Below are 19597 nucleotides of genomic sequence, written 5' to 3'. Positions count from 1 at the left end.
ACCCTGGTTCAATGGAGCGTGCAGGAGGGCATTCCCAGGAGCACCACCAGGCATTCCTGAAGATGAGGTGTCAACCTGGTGAGGCCATCTAACTGGACTACCTGCATGCCATACAGCATAAGCAGCAAGTGATAAACAAACAAAATAAGTCCCACAACCAATCAATCAGATCTATACTCTGCAGTCCTACCACATGTAGTTGTGAATGGTGGTGGATGATTAAACACATCACTAGAGGAGGAGGCTCCACAAAGAATCTTATCTTCAATGATGGAAGAGCCCAGCACATCAGTGCAAAAGATAAGGCTGAAGCTTTTGCTGCAATCTTCAGCTAGAAGTGCCGAGTGGATGATCCATCTCAGCCTCCTCCAGTGGTCACCAGTCTTCAGCCAAGTTGATTCACTCCATGTTAGGATATCAAGAAATGGTTGGAGACACTGGATACTGCAAAGGTTACAGGCTCTGACACAATTCTGGCAATAGTTCTAAAGACTTGTGCTCCAGAAATTGCCCCTCTCCTAGCCAAGCTTTCCAGTACATTTACAAGACTGGCATCTGCCCAACAATGTGGAAGATTGTCCAGGTATGCCCTGTCCAAAAAAACCAGGACAAATCCATCCTGGTCAATTACTGCCCATCGGTCTACTTTCAATCATCAGTAAAAAGTGATAGGTGTCATCAATGATACTATCAAACAACACATGCTCAGCCATTACTTGCTCAGTGACACTCAGTTTGGATTCCACCAGGTCTGCTCAGATCCTGGCCTCATTACAGCCTTGGTTCAAACATGGACAAAAGAGCTGAAATCCAGAGGCGAGGTGAGATTGACAGTCCTTGACATCAAGGCTACATTCGACCGAGTATAGCATCAAGCTATCCTAACAAAACTGGAATCAATTGGTACTGGGGGGCAAACTCTCCAGTGGTTGGAGTCACAGCTGACACACAAGATGGAGGTCAGTCATCTCAACTCCAGGTCATCTCTGTATTTGTTCCTCAGTATAGTGTCCTAGGCTCAACTATCTACAGCTGCTTCATCAATTACCTTCTCTCCATCACAAAGTCAGTAGGGATGTTTGCCGATGATTGCACAATGTTCAACACTGTTGTGACTCTTCAGATACTGAAACAGCCCATGTTCAAATGCAACAAGATCTGGTCAATATCTAGGTTTGGGCTGACAAATGCAAGTAACATTCACACCACACAAATGCCAGGCTATAACCATCACCAAGAGGAGAGAATCTAATGACCATTCCTAGAAATTCAATAGTATTATCGTCACTGAATCCCACACTATCAACATCCTCGGGGTTATCATTGACCAGAAACTCAACTGGACTCATCACATAAGCACAGTGGTTACAAGAGTAGATCAGAGGCTAGAAGCACTGTGGCGAGTAACTCACCTCCTGACTCCCCAATGCCTGACCACCATCTACAAGGCACAAGTCATGAGTGTGATGGAATACCCCCTACATGCCAGGATGAGTGCAGCCCCAACAACACTCAAGAAACATGACACCATGCAGGACAAAGCAGCCCGCTTGATTAGCACTACATCCACTAACATCTACTCCCTTCACTACTGATGCTCATTAGCAGCAGTGCATACTATCTACAAGATGCACTGCAAATATTCAGCAAGAAGCCTCAGATAGCACCTTCCAAACCCATCACTTTTTCCATCTAGAAGGACAAGGGTAGCTGATATATGGGAACGCTATCACCTCTTTCCCCTCCAAGCCACTCATATATTCCTGACTTAGAAATATATCGCTGTTCCTTCACTGTCACTGGCTCAAAATCCTGGAATTCCCTCCCTAAGGGCAATATGGGTCAACCTACAACAGATGACTGCAGCGGTTCAAGAAGGCAGCTCAACAGTACCTTCTTAAGGACAACTAGGGATGGGCAATAAATGCTGGCCAGCCAGCGATGACCACACCCCACAATTGAATAATTTTTAAAAATCACCTTCCATGATTTTATAGCCTGTTCAGGATTTGCTCAGTTCACACCTTGGATTCTGAGATGTCCATACAATTATTCTACATGCAATGCTGTTTTTATTGGGTAATGTGAGAATTGGGATGGGGAGGAGACATCCTCATTCTTGCCACATCTACAATAGACTGCTGTATGTGTGCCAAGTGGTTTGAACAGCACACATGTGAATCCGTTCAACAACATGAAAGGTCCATGCAGAGGGATCCAATTGCCCTCTATGTTAAAGGCCTCCACGTTCCAGTGTTTTGAAGATGTTGCTTGAATATTTATTCATGCAACTGCTAAATGATCACGTTTCTGAGCAGCTGTTTTGATTTTGATATTTCCCCAAAGACTCAATGGAACTACCCCCAATTGATCCAGGCACAGAAACTGTGGTCACCTCTGTACAGGCTGCAGCAAAATATCCACACAAATGGATAAAAAACACATGGGCCTGGAATCTCAGCATCAGCTTCAAGCCCCAGCAGATGTGCAGCCATCTTCTAATATGGAGTTTCTATCCACAGGTATCCTCACGATGCAGCAAAAATTCTGGGAAGCCATGTTGCTCATCTGTCCTTGATCGCCGCGCAGATGCCAGGAAGCATCATCACTATTCTCTGTTTCGAGGTGGCAGTCATAATGTCATGTCATGATGGCCAGCATATATAAAATGCAGTGCCTTCTTCCACTGGGGCAAAAAAATGCCTCCTCCGCCTCAGGTTCCCATGCAGGTCATGTATGGAAGTTCACTGAAGTACAGACAAAGAACTCCACTTAAACCTTTAGTTGCTTTGCTCCAGACAACTGAAAGATGCAATGAAGCTCTGTGATGGCCAATGAAGATCCATGAGAGCCACAGCTTTGTATCAAGTGGGACAATGAGGACATTCTTCATGAGGAACAACATCTTCAGCATCCATAACATGGCAACATTGGCTAAAGCAAAATCGACAGGACCTCTTTGTACACCTCCTTCAATGGAACTGAATTGCGTGAAGTCATCCTGCAGCGACTAAATGTTTTAATGCTACTAACGACTGTTAAAACCCAATTACAAGATCAGCTTAGTAGTTTGATTTTTTTTTAATTTGATTTTTTTTTTACATTTTCTTTGTCATTGGTTAAAGTTAAGATTAAAGTTGATGGAACCCGTCACAACAGCCTAATGCTTCATCGTTCAATTATGACAAAAGTTTCATGCAAGTGTAGGCACAATGTTGTCATTCGCACAAAACTATAACAACATGTGGCACTAAGGATGACTGGTCTTTATTCCTTCATTTTTGTAGATGCAGGTAAAGTCACAGTTGCTCGCAGAGCTGATGATGAAAAGAGACATCATATTTAAAAATGTGATGTATTTACAATCATGTTTCACTCTTGCCACCTATGAGCCTCCAGCAAGTTTTCTTTTTCCTCTACATCTCATTATGTCTAGGTGCATTCTCAGGATCTGTAGTTGGGATGGAGCTAATCTGGGCATTACCTAGACAGATGCAGACGCACCCTCCTTGACACCACATTGATCTGTGTGGCAACTTCAGACCAGATTGGCAGGGTCTGGTGTTGTCATCTCTTTTGTATGTCAGAAGAACAGGACAGCCCATGTGTCTTCACTTCCTCTACAACCACCTCCCCACCCCTGCCCCTGCCCCTGCCACCCCCCCCCCCCCACCCCACACACACATCTCTCTTTCTCTCTCACACACAAACAAGTCAAAATGATCAAGTCAGCAAAGTGAGATGACAATTTCCATTTTTCGGACACTTCCTTTACAATTGTGCCGCAACACTATGAAAGACAGTTGTCAGCATTCACTGTTTGATCGGGTGCAGAATGCAGATGAAAATGCCTGAAACTGATACTTAGCTAATTTTTGGTAAAATTCAGCTGAAGGTAATTAATCAATTCCACTTATTGGATAATGGCATTTAATATTTCAATACACTCCCCTGTCACTCTTCAAAAAAATCAGTGGTATTACATACTCTGCAAAATAAAATGTGAAATCTACTGTGGATGCTCAAATTCAATGGACTGGAAATATGAAAAATTATATTTGACCAAAATTTTACACTAGGCTCTTTCTTCACAGATGATATCTTGACTTGCTGAGTATTCTCATAATTTTCTATTTTTATTTTCAAATCCACCCTGACTGTCTCTAATCAACTGAAATGTTCAAGAAGCTGAGTCACCCCATTCTTAATTTAAGACCCTAGGAGTTTCCTCATCGACAGACTCTAGGTTAACTGGTTTATAATGATGTGGTTTCCCTTTGTCATCTTTCTGAAACAATGGACTGATAAGAATTTTCTTACCTACATGAATCAAGACGCTTTTGGAAAATTAGTTGAACCATCTGTAATTATTCTTTTTTTAAAAACACTGGGATGAAAACAATCTTCTTGTGTCAACTCGTTATTCTTTAGGGCCATGCATTTTTCCATTACTGTTAACTAGCTCATGTTAACTTTGTTCAGCCTCTGTCCCTTATTCAATAATTGTTTCTCTGGCAAGTCTAGCACGTTGACCTCTTCTTCTATTGTAAATACTGATTCAACGTGTCCAAGTTTACCTACTTTCATTGTTAACATCACTATTATCAGTTTTGAAGGGCTTTCTCAGTCAAAAGGCCATGGCTCAAGACTGGACATGTCAGCACAAAAATCTAAGCTGCAACACCAATGGTTTACAGGGAAAGGTTGCACTATGAATGTACCATCTTTGGGATGGAGACCTTAACCATCGTCCTCTCCAACTTTTGAGCCTTTCTCAATGAAGACAATCCAGCACATTGGTGTCACTGCACCAATTTTCTTCTTCATTTACCTTACTCCAGAGTACCTTACCTCCAGGAAATTAACCACACACATCAAGAAAGTAGGCAGAAGTGAGATCTGCAGATGCTGGAAACCAGAGTTTAGATTAGAGTGATGCTGGAAAAGCACAGCAGGTCAGGCAGCATCCGAGGAGCAGGAAAATCGACATTTCAGGCAAAAGCCCTTCATCAGGAAGGGCTGAAATTTTTATGCAGCTGCATTCTTCCAAGGCATCTAGTGAGCAATCTCTTCATTACACATAAAGTCTACACAACAGAGAGGACATAGTTCAACCTCTGGCATCTTCAATCCAAAATGAAAATCACTTCAACCACAAAATTACAAACAGGGACTAGGATATGTGGATGATCTTTTTGTGCTACTCACTCAGAAGCTGATTTCTAGGTCATTACTGACTTCTTCCACAAAGCCATGTGAGCAAATAGACTTTTCACTGAGCACTTAAGATGCCTTTTGTACGTCAAAATTCAGACTCCCGAAGCAATGGTCCACCCAGAACTCACTTTCAGAAGTGTGGCGAAAGTGCCTAAGGAGTGTTCTGAAAGCATCCCTGAGGGACCAAACAGTTACTTGATGTTTAGGAACCCCTGGCTTGTGACCCACCAAAACAAAGAAGAATTATTGAAGAAGGCACTGAACACATCAATAGATTTCACTGGGAGCATGCAGAAGTGGTAAAGGAGTCGGAGAGAGTTCATGGAACTCCAAACTCTCATCTGCCTTACTCTTCAAGTATCACCAGCTCAACCCTCAGACTGCCCACTGTATATATCAACTACCTCAGAATTCATTAAACCGAGTGGAAGAAAATCACCCTTGATCGTGAGGGACTGTGTAAGAAAGGTACTTCAGAAAGTAATTTATTGGCTTTATTGGCTCTAAACTAGTTTGGGATGTCTTGAGAATATGAAAGGCTCTGCATAAAACAAAATATACAGAATACTTTCTTCCATGGATGCTCCCTATGAAGCTGTGCACTAAAACGAAGGCTGTCAACACTGCCCAACTAATACTACTATTCCATCAGGAAGGCACAAATACAGTGATAATCGCTCACTAGATTCATGTGACTTGGAAGAATGCAGCTGCATAGATATTAAGAAACTTCTGAAATTTCTAAGTACTTGGTTATGTTTTAAGAAACCTGCTTGAGCTGACTATGCCCAAGTAAACACACCCATATAAAATAAGTGAGGATCATGTGACAGACCCTCAGTGGACAAGCCTTCATTGGGATCATAGTTGAATAATAATGATGTCAAAAGGCCATATGAATCTCTGAAACTATGGTCAGAAATTAAGTGCTCTTTGACTGGGAGAGAACGATTGCAGGCCCAGTTTCTTTGACTGCACTCAATTGCAGTGTGGCCCACGTGAAGCTTTGCCAAGCAAAGTTCTAAGTTGCATCAACCTTAAAGTTGAAAGAGATTTAGAAAACCCCAACATACACAAATACCTTCCACACTGAGTAATTTGCAAAATAACAAGTCTTAAACCAAGCTGGAAGATGGAAAAACCCTTAATAAAATCCATTAATTCACTTCCTAAAATGGATAAATGAATGATTAAGATGGATTAAAGCTTCAGTAACAAAGATGTGAAATTATCTACAACAGAATGTCATGCATTTTGTTTTGTTATGTGTGTCTTCTGTGTAATGTGAAATAATCACTGGTAAATGACGGAATTTAAGGCTGGATTGGCATCCTGGAGTTTTACTAGATTGCCTTTGAGAACTGGGGAATATTCATCTCGTTGAAGATTTCAGCTGTCATTGTTTACCATCTCCAGGAAATTTAGAAGGCTGTGTAGAGACGCATAACGAGGGGAAAGCATGACAGATTTGAAAGTATAAGCTAATGGCCCAAATGGCCTTTCTTAATTCCTTGTTTTAGTTTCTGTAAAGATATTAGGAGTTTAAATTAATTTGAAAAATGGATTTTTTACAACTTTACTGCAGATAAAATATACTTTCAAAACAAAAGAGAATGTTAAGAGTATAAAGCACAGCATAGATCCTGAAGTATAATCTCAGTCATAATATATTGCTTACAATTAGATTCACAGCAAGGTTTTTTATCACAACTGTCACCATATTCAATGTTGTTGAGAATGTGACACAAAAGATCACAAGAAAGCCTGCTGGCATTTGCTTCAATCAACTGCTTTTGAAAAATAACTAATGAGCATTGCTTGCCAAATTCAGTTGCATAACATTTGTTTCAAATGTTGAGGAGTCCTTTAAGAGTGTACTATTAAGAAGCTTTTGTGAATCAAATTTTCAAACCTTATTTGCATTGGATGGCAATTTATGGTTAGCGTTTTACAATCATCAAAAATCATGCATATCCAAACTTTGCTCGCAATTGCTGTAGCTTTAAATATCTTTTCTTTTAAAAGAATAATGTTTCACGAAATATGCCATTCAAGAACACACAGAACATGAATAAATGTCAAAGATAAATTTTACATTTCTGAAATACGAACAACATAATTAATCTTTGAAATAACCCAGAAATTGACAAATATCTCTTAATAATCTTTGCCAAAAACATTGAGTGCCTGGCTAAAAACATTCCAATATAAAGAACATTTCCTTTCAAAAAGGAAAGCAGATATATGTGTGCGTCCCTTATTTGTGATATGAAAAAGAAAATAATCCTTTTCATGTAGTATTTCTCAGTATTTGGTCATATAATCAAACAACCTGATAAAACTCCTTATTTCTACAACCAAACTGAATCTAAACTAAGTAAAGCAGGAAACAATAGATGATGGAAATCACAAACAAAAACAGAAATTGCAAGAGAAAGTCAGCAGGCTGGCGGTAACTGTGGAGAAAATGTGGAGTTAACATGTCGAGTCAGTGACCATTCTTCGAATTACAGTGACAGTAAAATTGCTGAATTCAATTTGGGCAGCAACTCTGGATTTACATGCCCCAAGCTAATACAAAGCAAACTAACAACACAATCATTACCCAGCACAGGCAGAGTTGTGTTCTTTGGGTATTGTGTGTGTTGGCAATGTTGAAAAGTGCCTTGGATTTTAATGGTACATTCACTCAATCATAAGATGATAAAATCCAGTTCTAAATGCTTCATGTGCCTTGGGATCAAGTTATTTATCTTGAAAGATGTGATGCTGTTGAGATGTAACTCCAGCAAGATATTGCAACAGATTCATTTCAGGATATAGAAGGACACTGAGTAAAGGACTAATGCAGTGAATAGTGCAGATGCTGAGATAAAGCTATTGTCTATTGTTCATTGCAACCTGCCTTAAAATGATTTCTGAGTGATCTACAGACATGTCTCTATTTGAAGTCTTCTACTGAACTTGGTTACATAAGTGCAATTGGAAAACTATTTTTCACACAAAAGATTATTTACATTTGGATTCTCTCTAATAAAAGACTATGAATACTTATTTAACGATATCAATGGACATCGATCAAGGTGGGTAAATATTACGGTTTATTTTGATTCATTCAGGGGATGTATTGCCCACCCTAAGTGTCCTTGAAAACTGTCCTTGATGATGAGCTGCCTTCTTAAACCACTGTCTGGGTATAGGTTAACCAAGATCTAACTAAATTGCAGAATAGATTTGGGAAACCGAGTGTGCCGATTTACATTCCTTCGCATATCCTTGTTCTCATCCTCCAGATATAAATGGATAGCCATGAGTGCTAGGCAGGACTTGTTCAAGTACAACTGCCATGGGCAGTGACAGCAAAATAAAAGCACAATGGAAAGAAATAGAGATCAGTGGTTGAAAATACATCAACTTCCTACAAGTACCTGCCAAATTGCTTGACATGGATTATAAGAGAGCTCACTATCAAATATGTTTCATTAGGTTTGCTGAACAAACTTCAGTTACAGAGACCTCAGCAAGAAATCTACAGTTTACTAACTTATATCGCTCCCTTAATAAGAACAGAGCACACTGGAGAAACTCAGCAAATCTGGTAGCGTATGTGGAGAGGGAAATACTCTTCTGCTGTCATATTGGACACAAATGTTAACTCTGTTGTGGAATGTGGCCATTATGACAAAGTCAGCAATTATTTTTCATGCCAAATATCCCTTAAGAAAGAGTGACCTGTCGCCTTTTTGAAATACTTCAATTTATTGTTGAAGTTTTAAACAATTAGTGTGCAAGGGCATTTCAAGGACAGTTAAGAGTCAACCACATCACTGTTGGAATGGAATCTCATAAAGTCCAGATGAAAGAAGGAAGACAGATTTAGTTCCCAAAACAGTTAACTTTCAACATCAATCTAATTGTTTCATGGTCACATTACTAATAGTATCATTTTATTGCAGATTTGTTTTTAATTAACTGAATTTAAATGCCCTCAAATAACATGAAGAAAACTGAACTCATGCTTTTGAATTATTACTCTGCCTTGATTACTCTGCCAGTAATTTAATGGTAATGACACCATACCTAATACTTGCAAATTTGGGCTTTTTCAAACAATATATGCAGTCTAATGGTTTCCAGGCCAACGTATCCTTAACAGGCCATTAATATCATTGCTGTCTTTCAGACATTGCCGCACACCAATTAGCTGCTTACTTGCTTCCAAAATGACTGATTACTTTTCAAAAGGACATGTAGAATACAATGTAAAGGTAATTTTATTTTTGGTTTCAAAGATGAATTAACTGTTATCCTGGAAAAGAAGATGGCCTAAGACAGAAGATGTATAAACTTCTTTGCATTAAAAATACCTTATTATTATTCTGTCTATTCATAGACACAACTTACCAAGGTTATACCACATATCCCTGATCTCAAATCCAATTTGTCTCCTCATGTCACCATATCTGAAAAAAAAAACATAAATTCACTTCATCACAGTTAACGTTTTACTAATTTTAACATAAGCTAATTTCTATCAAAAATAAAACATGGCAGTACAAATTCGCATTGCAAGATCCCACATGACAAATCATTGTTTGCATTCATCAGGTCAGACAGCATACAATTAAAAATAAGAACAATTTAAACGGATGGGAAGAGGAAAACAAAAACACAAAATTAGTGTGTCAAACCTGCATTTCCTCTGCTGTTGTATGTTGCACATCTTGCAGTTGTGAAAATGTGATAAAGCAGCCATATATGAAATGTTAACTTCACTCTTCTCTAACAGATACTGCTAGACTTGCTGAGTGTTTCTCACAGCTTGCCTTTGTCTAATGCTTTGGCAACAATTCAGGAGGATGTCTTAGTTTGATTTTTATAACTTACTATACTATTTAAAGACATTTGGGTGAACAGTTAAAAGTGGTTGGAATTTGGGGGAGCAGATTGGAATGTTGGGCATTGAATTAGACATAACCCTTTAAAACTTAAATTCCAACCTACAGTGGAGTGATATGAAAAAAATTATAAAGTCTGAGAGTAAAATTCATTTATGGAGTTTCCATGCAGTTCCCACTGGCGATCGTGGGTGTGAGAAACAAATTGAAATGTCACACTGATGCCCTAGCAGGCAGTTTCTTAAGGTGTAGGCTAGGCTGCAGGAATAGAGCAGTATCAGTTTCATTTTGTAATCATACCTGATGTGGCAATGTTTGATAATGTGCATATGAAGTTGGAAATGCCCTACTTCTCAGTTCTAATATCTACTACCATGATAAGCACTAAATAAGGCAGTAAAAAATAGCTGGGAATAGCTTTTTGAAAGGTAACCTTTTATTTGAGTTAAGTGATTATAAATAATATTATAAATAACAAGTCTTTGAAAATGGATTTTGAAGAGATGTTTCACATTACATTCTGAATTTTAACTAACCATTAGTTAAATCAACCTTTTTTTTAAAACCTCGGTCATTTTGATCCGATACGTACATACATTTGTATTGTTTTTAATTATCTAAATCCTCTTGTCTAAGGTATTTACTTTTTCAGAATACCATAGTCATGAAAATATAAAATATGTAATGAATAAAATATTTAAAGCATTTTTAAGTGACGTGCAAACGTTGATTCAGCTTTCATCTCAGTTCCAATTCACTGAGGTGATTTGTACAGTTTCACAACTGTAAAAGAAATTGAGTTATCAATACAAATTAAAAGTTGTTCAGTAAAACAATCTCTAAGAGGTTCAAAGTCTTAACAACAAAACCACTTTTTCCAATGATTTGATCTCTCACTCATAATTCTTTCACATTCCAGCTTAGTTTCTCCTTTGTCCAAGTGCAGTACACCATTTTGCTCACAGTAATGTTATGTGTGCAAGACATGGCACATGGAATGTTGCAAGCTCACCCGAGAAAGTAATCTTATACTGCAAATTGCTTTGTAATCTTTACCCCTGTAAGAAATGGGAAGAACCCCTTGGCCCGTTCTATATTATCAACACTTCTACTGCCAATTAGAGGCAAGAAAATAATGTTCATTGCAGCTTCTGAATACTAACATAAATCTCTGTCATCTACTCAACAGAAATTCAAACTTGTATCACCTTTACTCAACTTTGTTGAAGTGTTGAGTTGCTAGATGCAAATATAATTGTGACAGTACATACTTTATAAAGTGTTGGACTCATGTTCCTGTTTGCCATCTATTCAGAGATTGTATAAGAGCAACATGTTGTGCCGAACCAGGGTTAGAAATGTTACATGTTTCTGCCCATGGCCACATACTGCTCAGGTTTACCTTGTATCTTTGTACTGCACCTGAAAACATGCTAGTGAATTTGGGCTGAAAACATCTCATCACATGCCTTTTTCATATTAATGGCCTATTCCTCCTGCATGCATCTCCATTTCAACCTTCCAATTGGCCCAGAAATCTCAAGGTAAAGCAAAAGTGGAAACAACTGAAACAGGTCTTTGTCCCTTCTTCCTCACCTTTGCATGCAGGATATGTGTGAGCCGTAGGTACATAACTTAGGAGATCATCTAATTTCTACTGTAACTTCATCTACAGAGCCACATAAACTCCATATTCACAAATACTACAATTAACTGTCAGAAATAGTTCTAGTTCTACTCCTACTCCAGTTAATCGAATGAAGCAACTGAACAGGAGAAAGCTGTGAAACATCAAGATTAATCTGCATGAAGGGACATAAGGATCAATTTGTCCTTGTGTTTTGCTCATGCTGGGTATCGGGTCCTTCGTTCTGAGAGTGGCTGTTGGTTTGTGTGCTGTTATAAGTCCTAGTGGTCGCAGTAGTCTGGCTGTCATTTCAGAGATGTTCTTGATGTATGGTAGTGTGGCTAGTCCTTTGGGATGAGCAAAACTAATATAGTGTACAAAATCCCATGCAAGGACTGCACAAAACACTATATAGGACAAACAGGAAGACAGCTAACGATCCGCATCCACGAACATCAACTAGTCACGAAACGACACGACCAGCTATCCCTCGTAGCCACACACGCAGACGACAAGCAACATGAATTTGACTGGGACAACACTACCATTATAGGGCAAGCGAAACAAAGAACAGCCAGGGAATTCCTAGAAGCATGGCACTCATCCACAAACTCCATCAACAAACACATAGACCTGGACCCAATAAACCGGCCACAACAGCGGACGGCTGAAACTGACAACCGGAAGCGGCAGGGACAGGCCACTATAAATGCCAGAGGAAACACCACAAAAGCGCTTCACATGAGGCTCCCAAGCACTGAGGATGTCACCTAGACAGGGGACGAAACGTTTGCAACAAAAACTTCCAGCTTGGCGAACAGAACCACAGCATCCTTAAGATAGGTTTATACAGGGACCTTTGCATGTGTCAGGATGACATAATTTAAAAGTGAAACAATTTTTAAGTATCAAAATTTCTGAAATCCAATATCAAAATTTAGAGTGCAGATATTTATATTTACAAAGAAACTGACAATCATTTATTCAACATTTCTGAGCTGTCTCCAGTCAGACATTTAATTTTATCCAGTAACTGGTATTTATCCTATTCTTACACTCTCCATAAAGTGCCGGCCTTAAGAGCCAGTTCCAGAATTTCAATATTTTTTCTGGTAACTCATTGCACCTGAAATATTTAAAAGAGGTAGTTGTTGAAGATATTGAATCTGCTTGGTTTTCTCTCCATGCATTGGAAGGCAGAAAATGTAACATTGCTATTGTAAGAGTAGAAGAGAAAAATGGGAAATATACTTCAGATAGCCTATCATTGGTAGTGCATTTTCTTTTACGAACAGATAACACTTGTGATTCTTCCACCTGCAGAGATGCAGAAAACAAAATTATTTGGGGAATGGTGTATGTCTGCTCATGGTTGAAGAAAATAATCTTTGCAAAGCATGCTCTGCCACATGCAGCTTGTGAAGTGATTATCAAGTATCATTGTGGTTTGCTGTGCCAAGCTACTTCGTCACTAATTGTCATATTGGAACACCATTTTCCTGACATCAAATGTCTGCCAAGTGTGGAAACTTACTTTTACCATCTTCATGTCAAGCTTACAAGCATCCTTGGTTAGGTTATTCATGGTTTAGCCTGGTTATCTTTTCATACAGAACTTCTTTAGCTTTATAAGTTAATTTTTTGAATGGATCGATGACTAGTTAAGGCGGAGAAAACAAACTAGGAACAGGAACAGGCTGACAGAATGTCACAAAGATCAGTGCTTGGGCCTTAGTTATTTATAATCTAAATCAAAAGACTACTGATGCCACAAAGCTAATTAAGAATGTAAGCTTTGAGGAAGACACAAAGAGACTACAAAGGGTAACAAATGGATTGAGTTGGTAAGGATATGCCAGATGGAATTTAACATAGAAAAATGTGAAGTTATCCACTTTGGATGCAAAAGCAGAAATGTAGACCTTTTTTTGCATCTTCCAAAAGTTACCATTCTCATCTAATTTTGAATACTCAACTAGAAAATTGGTTTTCAGAGGGACAAATCATGGAAAATTAACATACAATCGCAGCAAGAGTTAGGAAAGCAAATGGTGTGTGAGCCTTCATTACAAGGGATTAGTTCCTTTCCTCCAGATATTAAAAACAGGGAAGTGCACATGATGGTCTCCTCCTTCTGGATAATGTATTTTTCTAGATGATTTCTGGCTCAAACTGGTTTGGAAGAGGAGACCTCTCTGACATTATCCAACCTGTACTAGAAAGTTACAGGTGTTTGCTGAGAGGTCGCTGAGGACTAATAGCAGAGATTGTTCTCTTTGCAATAAATCTATCTGGTCATTCCTGGTCCATATCCAATAAGAGCATACATCCACCAAGAAGCTTCCTAATTTTATACTTATTAGTTTATTGTAATCAGTTTATACATAAACCAAAAAAAAAACATGAACTTCGACAGACGTTTCTGTGGCCAGCAGAGAAAAGGCAGAATGATGCGTTGTTTCCCTGGTGCCAGGATCAAGGATGTCTCAGAGAGGGTGCAGAACGTTCTCACAGGGGAGAGGGGCCAGCAGGAGGTCATTGTCCACATTGGAACCAACGAATTTGGAAGGGAAAAGGTTGAGACTCTGAAGGGAGATTACAGAGAGTTAGGCAGAAATTTAAAAAGGAGGTCCTCAAGGGTAGTAATATCTGGATTACTCCCAGTGCGATGAGCTAGTGAGGGCAGGAATAGGAGGATAGAGCAGATGAATGCATGGCTGAGGAGCTGGTGTATGGGAGAAGGAGTCACATTTTTGGATCATTGGAATCTCTTTTGGGGTAGAAGAGACCTGTACAAGAAGGACGGATTGCACCTAAATTGGAAGGGGACTAATATACTGGCAGGGAAATTTGCTAGAACTGCTTGGGAGGATTTAAACTAGTAAGGTGGGGGTGGGACCCAGGCAGACAGTGAGGAAAGAGATCAATCTGAGACGGGTACAGCTGAGAACAGAAGTGAGTCAAACAGTCAGGGACAAGGTAGGACTAATAAATTAAACTGCATTTATTTCAATGCAAGGGGCCTAACAGGGAAGGCAGATGAACTCAGGGCATGGTTAGGAACATGGAACTGGGATATCATAGCAATTACGGAAACATGGCTCAGGTATGAGCAGGACTGGCAGCTTAATGTTCCAGGATACAAATGCTACAGGAAGAATAGAAAGGGAGGCGAGAGAGGATGGGGAGTGGCATTTTTGATAAGGGATAGCATTACACCTGTGCTGAGGGAGGATATTCCCGGAAATACATCCAGGGAAGTTATTTGGGTGGAACTGAGAAGAAAGTGATGATCACCTTATTGGGATTGTATTATAGACCCCCTAATAGGGAAATCGAGAAACAAATTTGGAAGGAGATCTCAGTTATCTATAAGAATAATAGGGTAGTTATGGTAGTGGATTTTAACTTCCCAAACATCGACTAGGACTGCCATAGTGTTAAAGGTTTAGATGGAGAGGAATGTCTTAAGTGTGTACAAGACAATTTTCGGATTCAGTATGTGGATGAACCTACCTGAGAAGGTGCAAAACTTGACCTACTCTTGGGAAATAAAGCAGGGCAGGTGACTGAGGTGTCAGAGGGGGAGCACTTTGGGGCCAGCAACCATAATTCTATTTGTTTTAAAATAGTGTTGAAAAAGCATAGACCAGATCTAAAAGTTGAAGTTCTAAATTGGAGAAAGGCCAATTTTGACAGTATTAGGCAAGAACTTTCGAAAGCTGATTGGAGGCAGGTGTTCACAGGTAAAGGGATGGCTGGAAAATGGGCAGCCTTCAGAAATGAGAAAACAAGAATACAGAGAAAGTATATTCCTGTCAGGATGAAAGGGAAGGCTGGTAGGTATAGGGAATGCTGGATGACTAAAGAAATTGAGGGTTTGGTTAAGAAAAAGAAGGAAGCATATGTCAGGTATAGACAGGATAGATCGAGTGAATCCTTAGAAGAATATAAAGAAAGTAGGAGTATACTTAAGAGGGAAATCAGGAGGGCAAAACGGGGACATGAGATAGCTTTGGCAAATAGAATTAAGGAGAATCCAAAGGGTTTTTACAAATATATTAAGGACAAAAGGGTAACTAGGGAGAGAACAGGGGCCCTCAAAGATCAGCAAGGCAGCCTTTGTGTGGAGCCACAGAAAATGGGGGAGATACTAAATAAATATTTTGCATCAGTATTTACTGTGGAAAAGGATATGGAAGATATAGACTGTAGGGAAATAGATGGTGACATCTTGCAAAATGTCCAGATTACAGAGGAGGAAGTGCTGGACGTCTTAAAACGGTTAAAAGTGGATAAATCCCCAGGACCTGATCAGGTGTACCCGAGAACTCTGTGGGAAGCTAGAGAAGTGATTGCTGGGCCTCTTGCTGAGATATTTGTATCATCGATAGTCACAGGTGAGGTGCCGGAAGACTGGAGGTTGGCAAACGTGGTGCCACTGTTTTATAAGGGCGGTAAAGACAAGCCAGGGAACTATAGACGGGTGAGCCTGACCTCAGTGGTGGGCAAGTTTTTGGAGGGAATCCTGAGCGACAGATTGTACATGTATTTGGAAAGGCAAGGACTGATTAGGGATAGTCAACATGGCTTTGTGCGTGGGAAATCATATCCCACAAACTTGATTGAGTTTTTTGAAGAAGTAACAAAGAAGATTGATGAGGGCAGAGCAGTAGATGTGATCTATATAGACCTCAGTAAGGCGTTCGACAAGGTTCCCCATGGGAGACTGATCAGCAAGGTTAGATCTCATAGAATACAGGGAGAACTAGCCATTTGGATACAGAACTTGCTCAAAGGTAGAAGACAGAGGGTGGTGATGGAGGGTTGTTTTTCAGACTGGAGGCCTGTGACCACAAGGATCGGTGCTGGGCCCTCTACTTTTTGTCATTTACATGAATGATTTGGATGCGAGCATAAGAGGTACAGTTAGTAAGTTTGCAGATGACACCAAAGTTGGAGATGAAGTGGACAACGAAGAGGGTTACCTTAGATTACTACAGGATCTGGATCAGATGGGCCAATGGGCAGAGAAGTGGCAGATGGATTTTAATTCAGATAAATGTGAGATGCTGCATTGTGGGAAAGCAAATCTTAGCAGGACTTATATACTTAATGGTAAGGTCTTAGGGAGTGTTGCTGAACAAAGAGACCTTGGAGTGCAGGTTCATAGCTCCTTGAAAGTGGAGTCACAGGTAGATAGGATAGTGAAGAAGGCGTTTGGTATGCTTTCCTTTATTGGTCAGAGTATTGAGTACAGGAGTTGGGAGGTCATGTTGCGGCTGTACAGGACATTGGTTGGAATATTGCGTGCAATTCCGGTCTCCTTCCTATCGGAAAGATGTTGTGAAACTTGAAAGGGTTCAGAAAAGATTTGCAAGGATGTTGCCAGGGTTGGAGGATCTGAGCTAGAGGGAGAGGCTGAACAGGCTGGGGCTGTTTTCCCTGGAGCGTCGGAGGCTGAGGGGTGACCTTATACAGGTTTACAAAATTATGAGGGGCATGGATAGGATAAATAGACAAAGTCTTTTCCCTGGGGTCGGGGAGTCCTGAACTAGAGGGCATAGGTTTAGGGTGAGAGGGGAAAGATATAAAAGACCTAAGAGGCAACGTTTTCACGCAGAGGGTGGTACGAGCTGCCAGAGGATGTGGTGGAGGCTGGTACAATTGCAACATTTAAGAGGCATTTGGATGGGTATATGAATAGGAAGGGTTTGGAGGGATATGGGCCGGGTACTGGCAGGTGGAACTAGATTGGGTTGGGATATCTGGTCGGCATGGACGGGTTGGACCGAAGGGTCTGTTTCCATGCTGTACATCTCTACGACTCTATGACCTTAGCAAGAAACAGTTAATTATTTAAATCATACTTGAAACCAACTATTTAATATATTTTCCTACTTACTTCCCAAACATATCTCCTGTAACCTCAGGAATATGCAACCCACAGCTGGGAATCCTTTCCTTGGAGAAACTGCTAATACATCTCCACTAGACTGATTTCTGCAATGAGCATTATGTCTTATGAAGTAAAACTGAGTAGGACAGACTTAAATTACAGAGAATTCAGAAGATTGGAAGCAGATCTCAGCTGAACATAGAAAACTCTTAAGGGTCTTAACATGATAGACGCTGGGTGGATGTTTCCTTGGTTGAGGTTTAGAACAAGTGGTCACAGTATCTGAATAAGGCGTTGGTCATTATTACTAAAATGGGGAGAAATTTCTACAGAGGATCATGAACTTTTTGAATTCCTGAGTATAGAGATCAATAATTTTTAGAATTAAGGGACATAGGGATGTAGATGATCAGTAGTGATGCAGAGAATATAGGCAGGTTAAGTGACTAGGCAAAACTGGGCGGATTGAATATACTGTCGGAAAATGTGAGGCTATATGTTTCGGCTGGAAGGATAATGCAGCTGAATATCATTTAAATGAAAAAAGATTGCAGAATGCTATGGGACAGTGGAATTTTGTCTTCATCCATTAGTCATAAAATGCTAGTATTCAAATTCAGCATGTAAGGTAGATGGAATGCTATTGTTTACTTCAAATGGAATGAAGAGTAGAAGAAGGGAGGCTTTGCTAAAAATATACAAGGCACTAGTCAGATCATCCGCTGGAATATTGTGAACAGTTTTGGTTCCCTTAACTAAGGAAAGATACACTGGTATTGGAGGTAGTCCAGAAAAGGTTCGCTATGCTAATCCCATGTATGGAGGGCCATTCTATAAACGTACTCACCTTGATTTAGAAACCCCACCCTCAATGAGAACAAAGCGTGAACTGGGGTTGGGGAGAGTCATTTAAAAAAAAAAAATCAGTAGTGCCTTACTTAACTGGAGCTACACTGCACGTGTGTCCATCACCGGTTTTAAACTTCTGTGGGTGGGACCTTGATTCAAAGGATCATTTGGACCCCAACTATATTCTTAGTTAGCTACATGTTTTTTTTAACCTAATGTCAACTTCTTCTGAAAATGCCTGAGCCAAAGATCAGTAGGTGTAGAATTTAGGGTCACTAAGAGGAGGACTGCTTTTCCAGGCTCCACAAGGAATTCTTGGCCCTCTCTCTGCCATGCTTCCCTGTCCCTGCAACAGAGCCCTCTCTTCATCTAATATTCCACAGACTATTCCCATGGGTATTAGGATGTGTCCTCCTGACATATTTACTGAGACTTGACCCAATGACCTGACTAATTAATTGATTTCATGTTTAGCTAGGAGTTGGATCTAGTCATTCGAAATGAGTCAAGGGAGTTAACATGGTTTCAAACTAGTAAGGGAGAGTTCAACATTTATTCCATTGGCCTCAGGGTTGCAAATTGTCTTGAGCTAAAATTAGCACTGGAATGTCAGTCAATGCTTGACTATGGAAACATAGCAACTCTACCCAAACGTATCTTTACTTCCAGTAGATGGTAAGATTCAATCTGATTTTCATCTCCTTATCCTGATTACCCTATGGGAGCATGAAATTCAACTTTGATCATTTGAATTAAGCACAGAAATCACTTACTATTTTCTCTTCAGTAAACAAAAATAAAGATACTGTGAGAAACAGTTATCTGTCAGTGTTTCACACATGGGGAGGCATCTGGATTAAAGATGTGCAGTTATCATATTAACACACAATACATAATATGTTTTGACAGTTAAACTGATTGAGCCTATCCTTTATTTAATGGGAAAATAGATTTCAAGATGTAACACAATTTAATCAAAAGACACAAAGTTCAGTAGATTTGACTGGACAGAACACTATGGAAGTTGATTTAATAGATTTCATGTCTGTTGACCTAATTTTTTTTGTATGTATGTTGACAGCTGTCTTCTTATGCTATTTTTGTTCT

General features: G+C 39.7%; 1 protein-coding gene across 1 annotated transcript in view; it reads right to left on the bottom strand.

Moving 5' to 3' along the window:
- The window catches only part of dock1 (dedicator of cytokinesis 1), a 592086-nt gene that overhangs the window by 135279 nt on the left and 437210 nt on the right, over window positions 1-19597 (bottom strand). The window contains exon 32 of the mRNA XM_087998957.1: window positions 9622-9680. Within this exon, the coding sequence (XP_087855083.1) occupies window positions 9622-9680 (59 nt within the window). The remainder of the gene's footprint in view (window positions 1-9621; window positions 9681-19597) is intronic.

This window comes from Chiloscyllium plagiosum, unplaced genomic scaffold, assembly GCF_037043375.1.
Source record: "Chiloscyllium plagiosum isolate Xiang-an unplaced genomic scaffold, Cpla_swu_hap1 HiC_scaffold_22, whole genome shotgun sequence".
Classification (NCBI taxonomy): Eukaryota; Metazoa; Chordata; class Chondrichthyes; order Orectolobiformes; family Hemiscylliidae; genus Chiloscyllium; species Chiloscyllium plagiosum.
The sequence above is the reverse complement of the archived record's forward strand: the minus strand, read 5'-3'. Positions and strand labels throughout refer to the sequence as shown.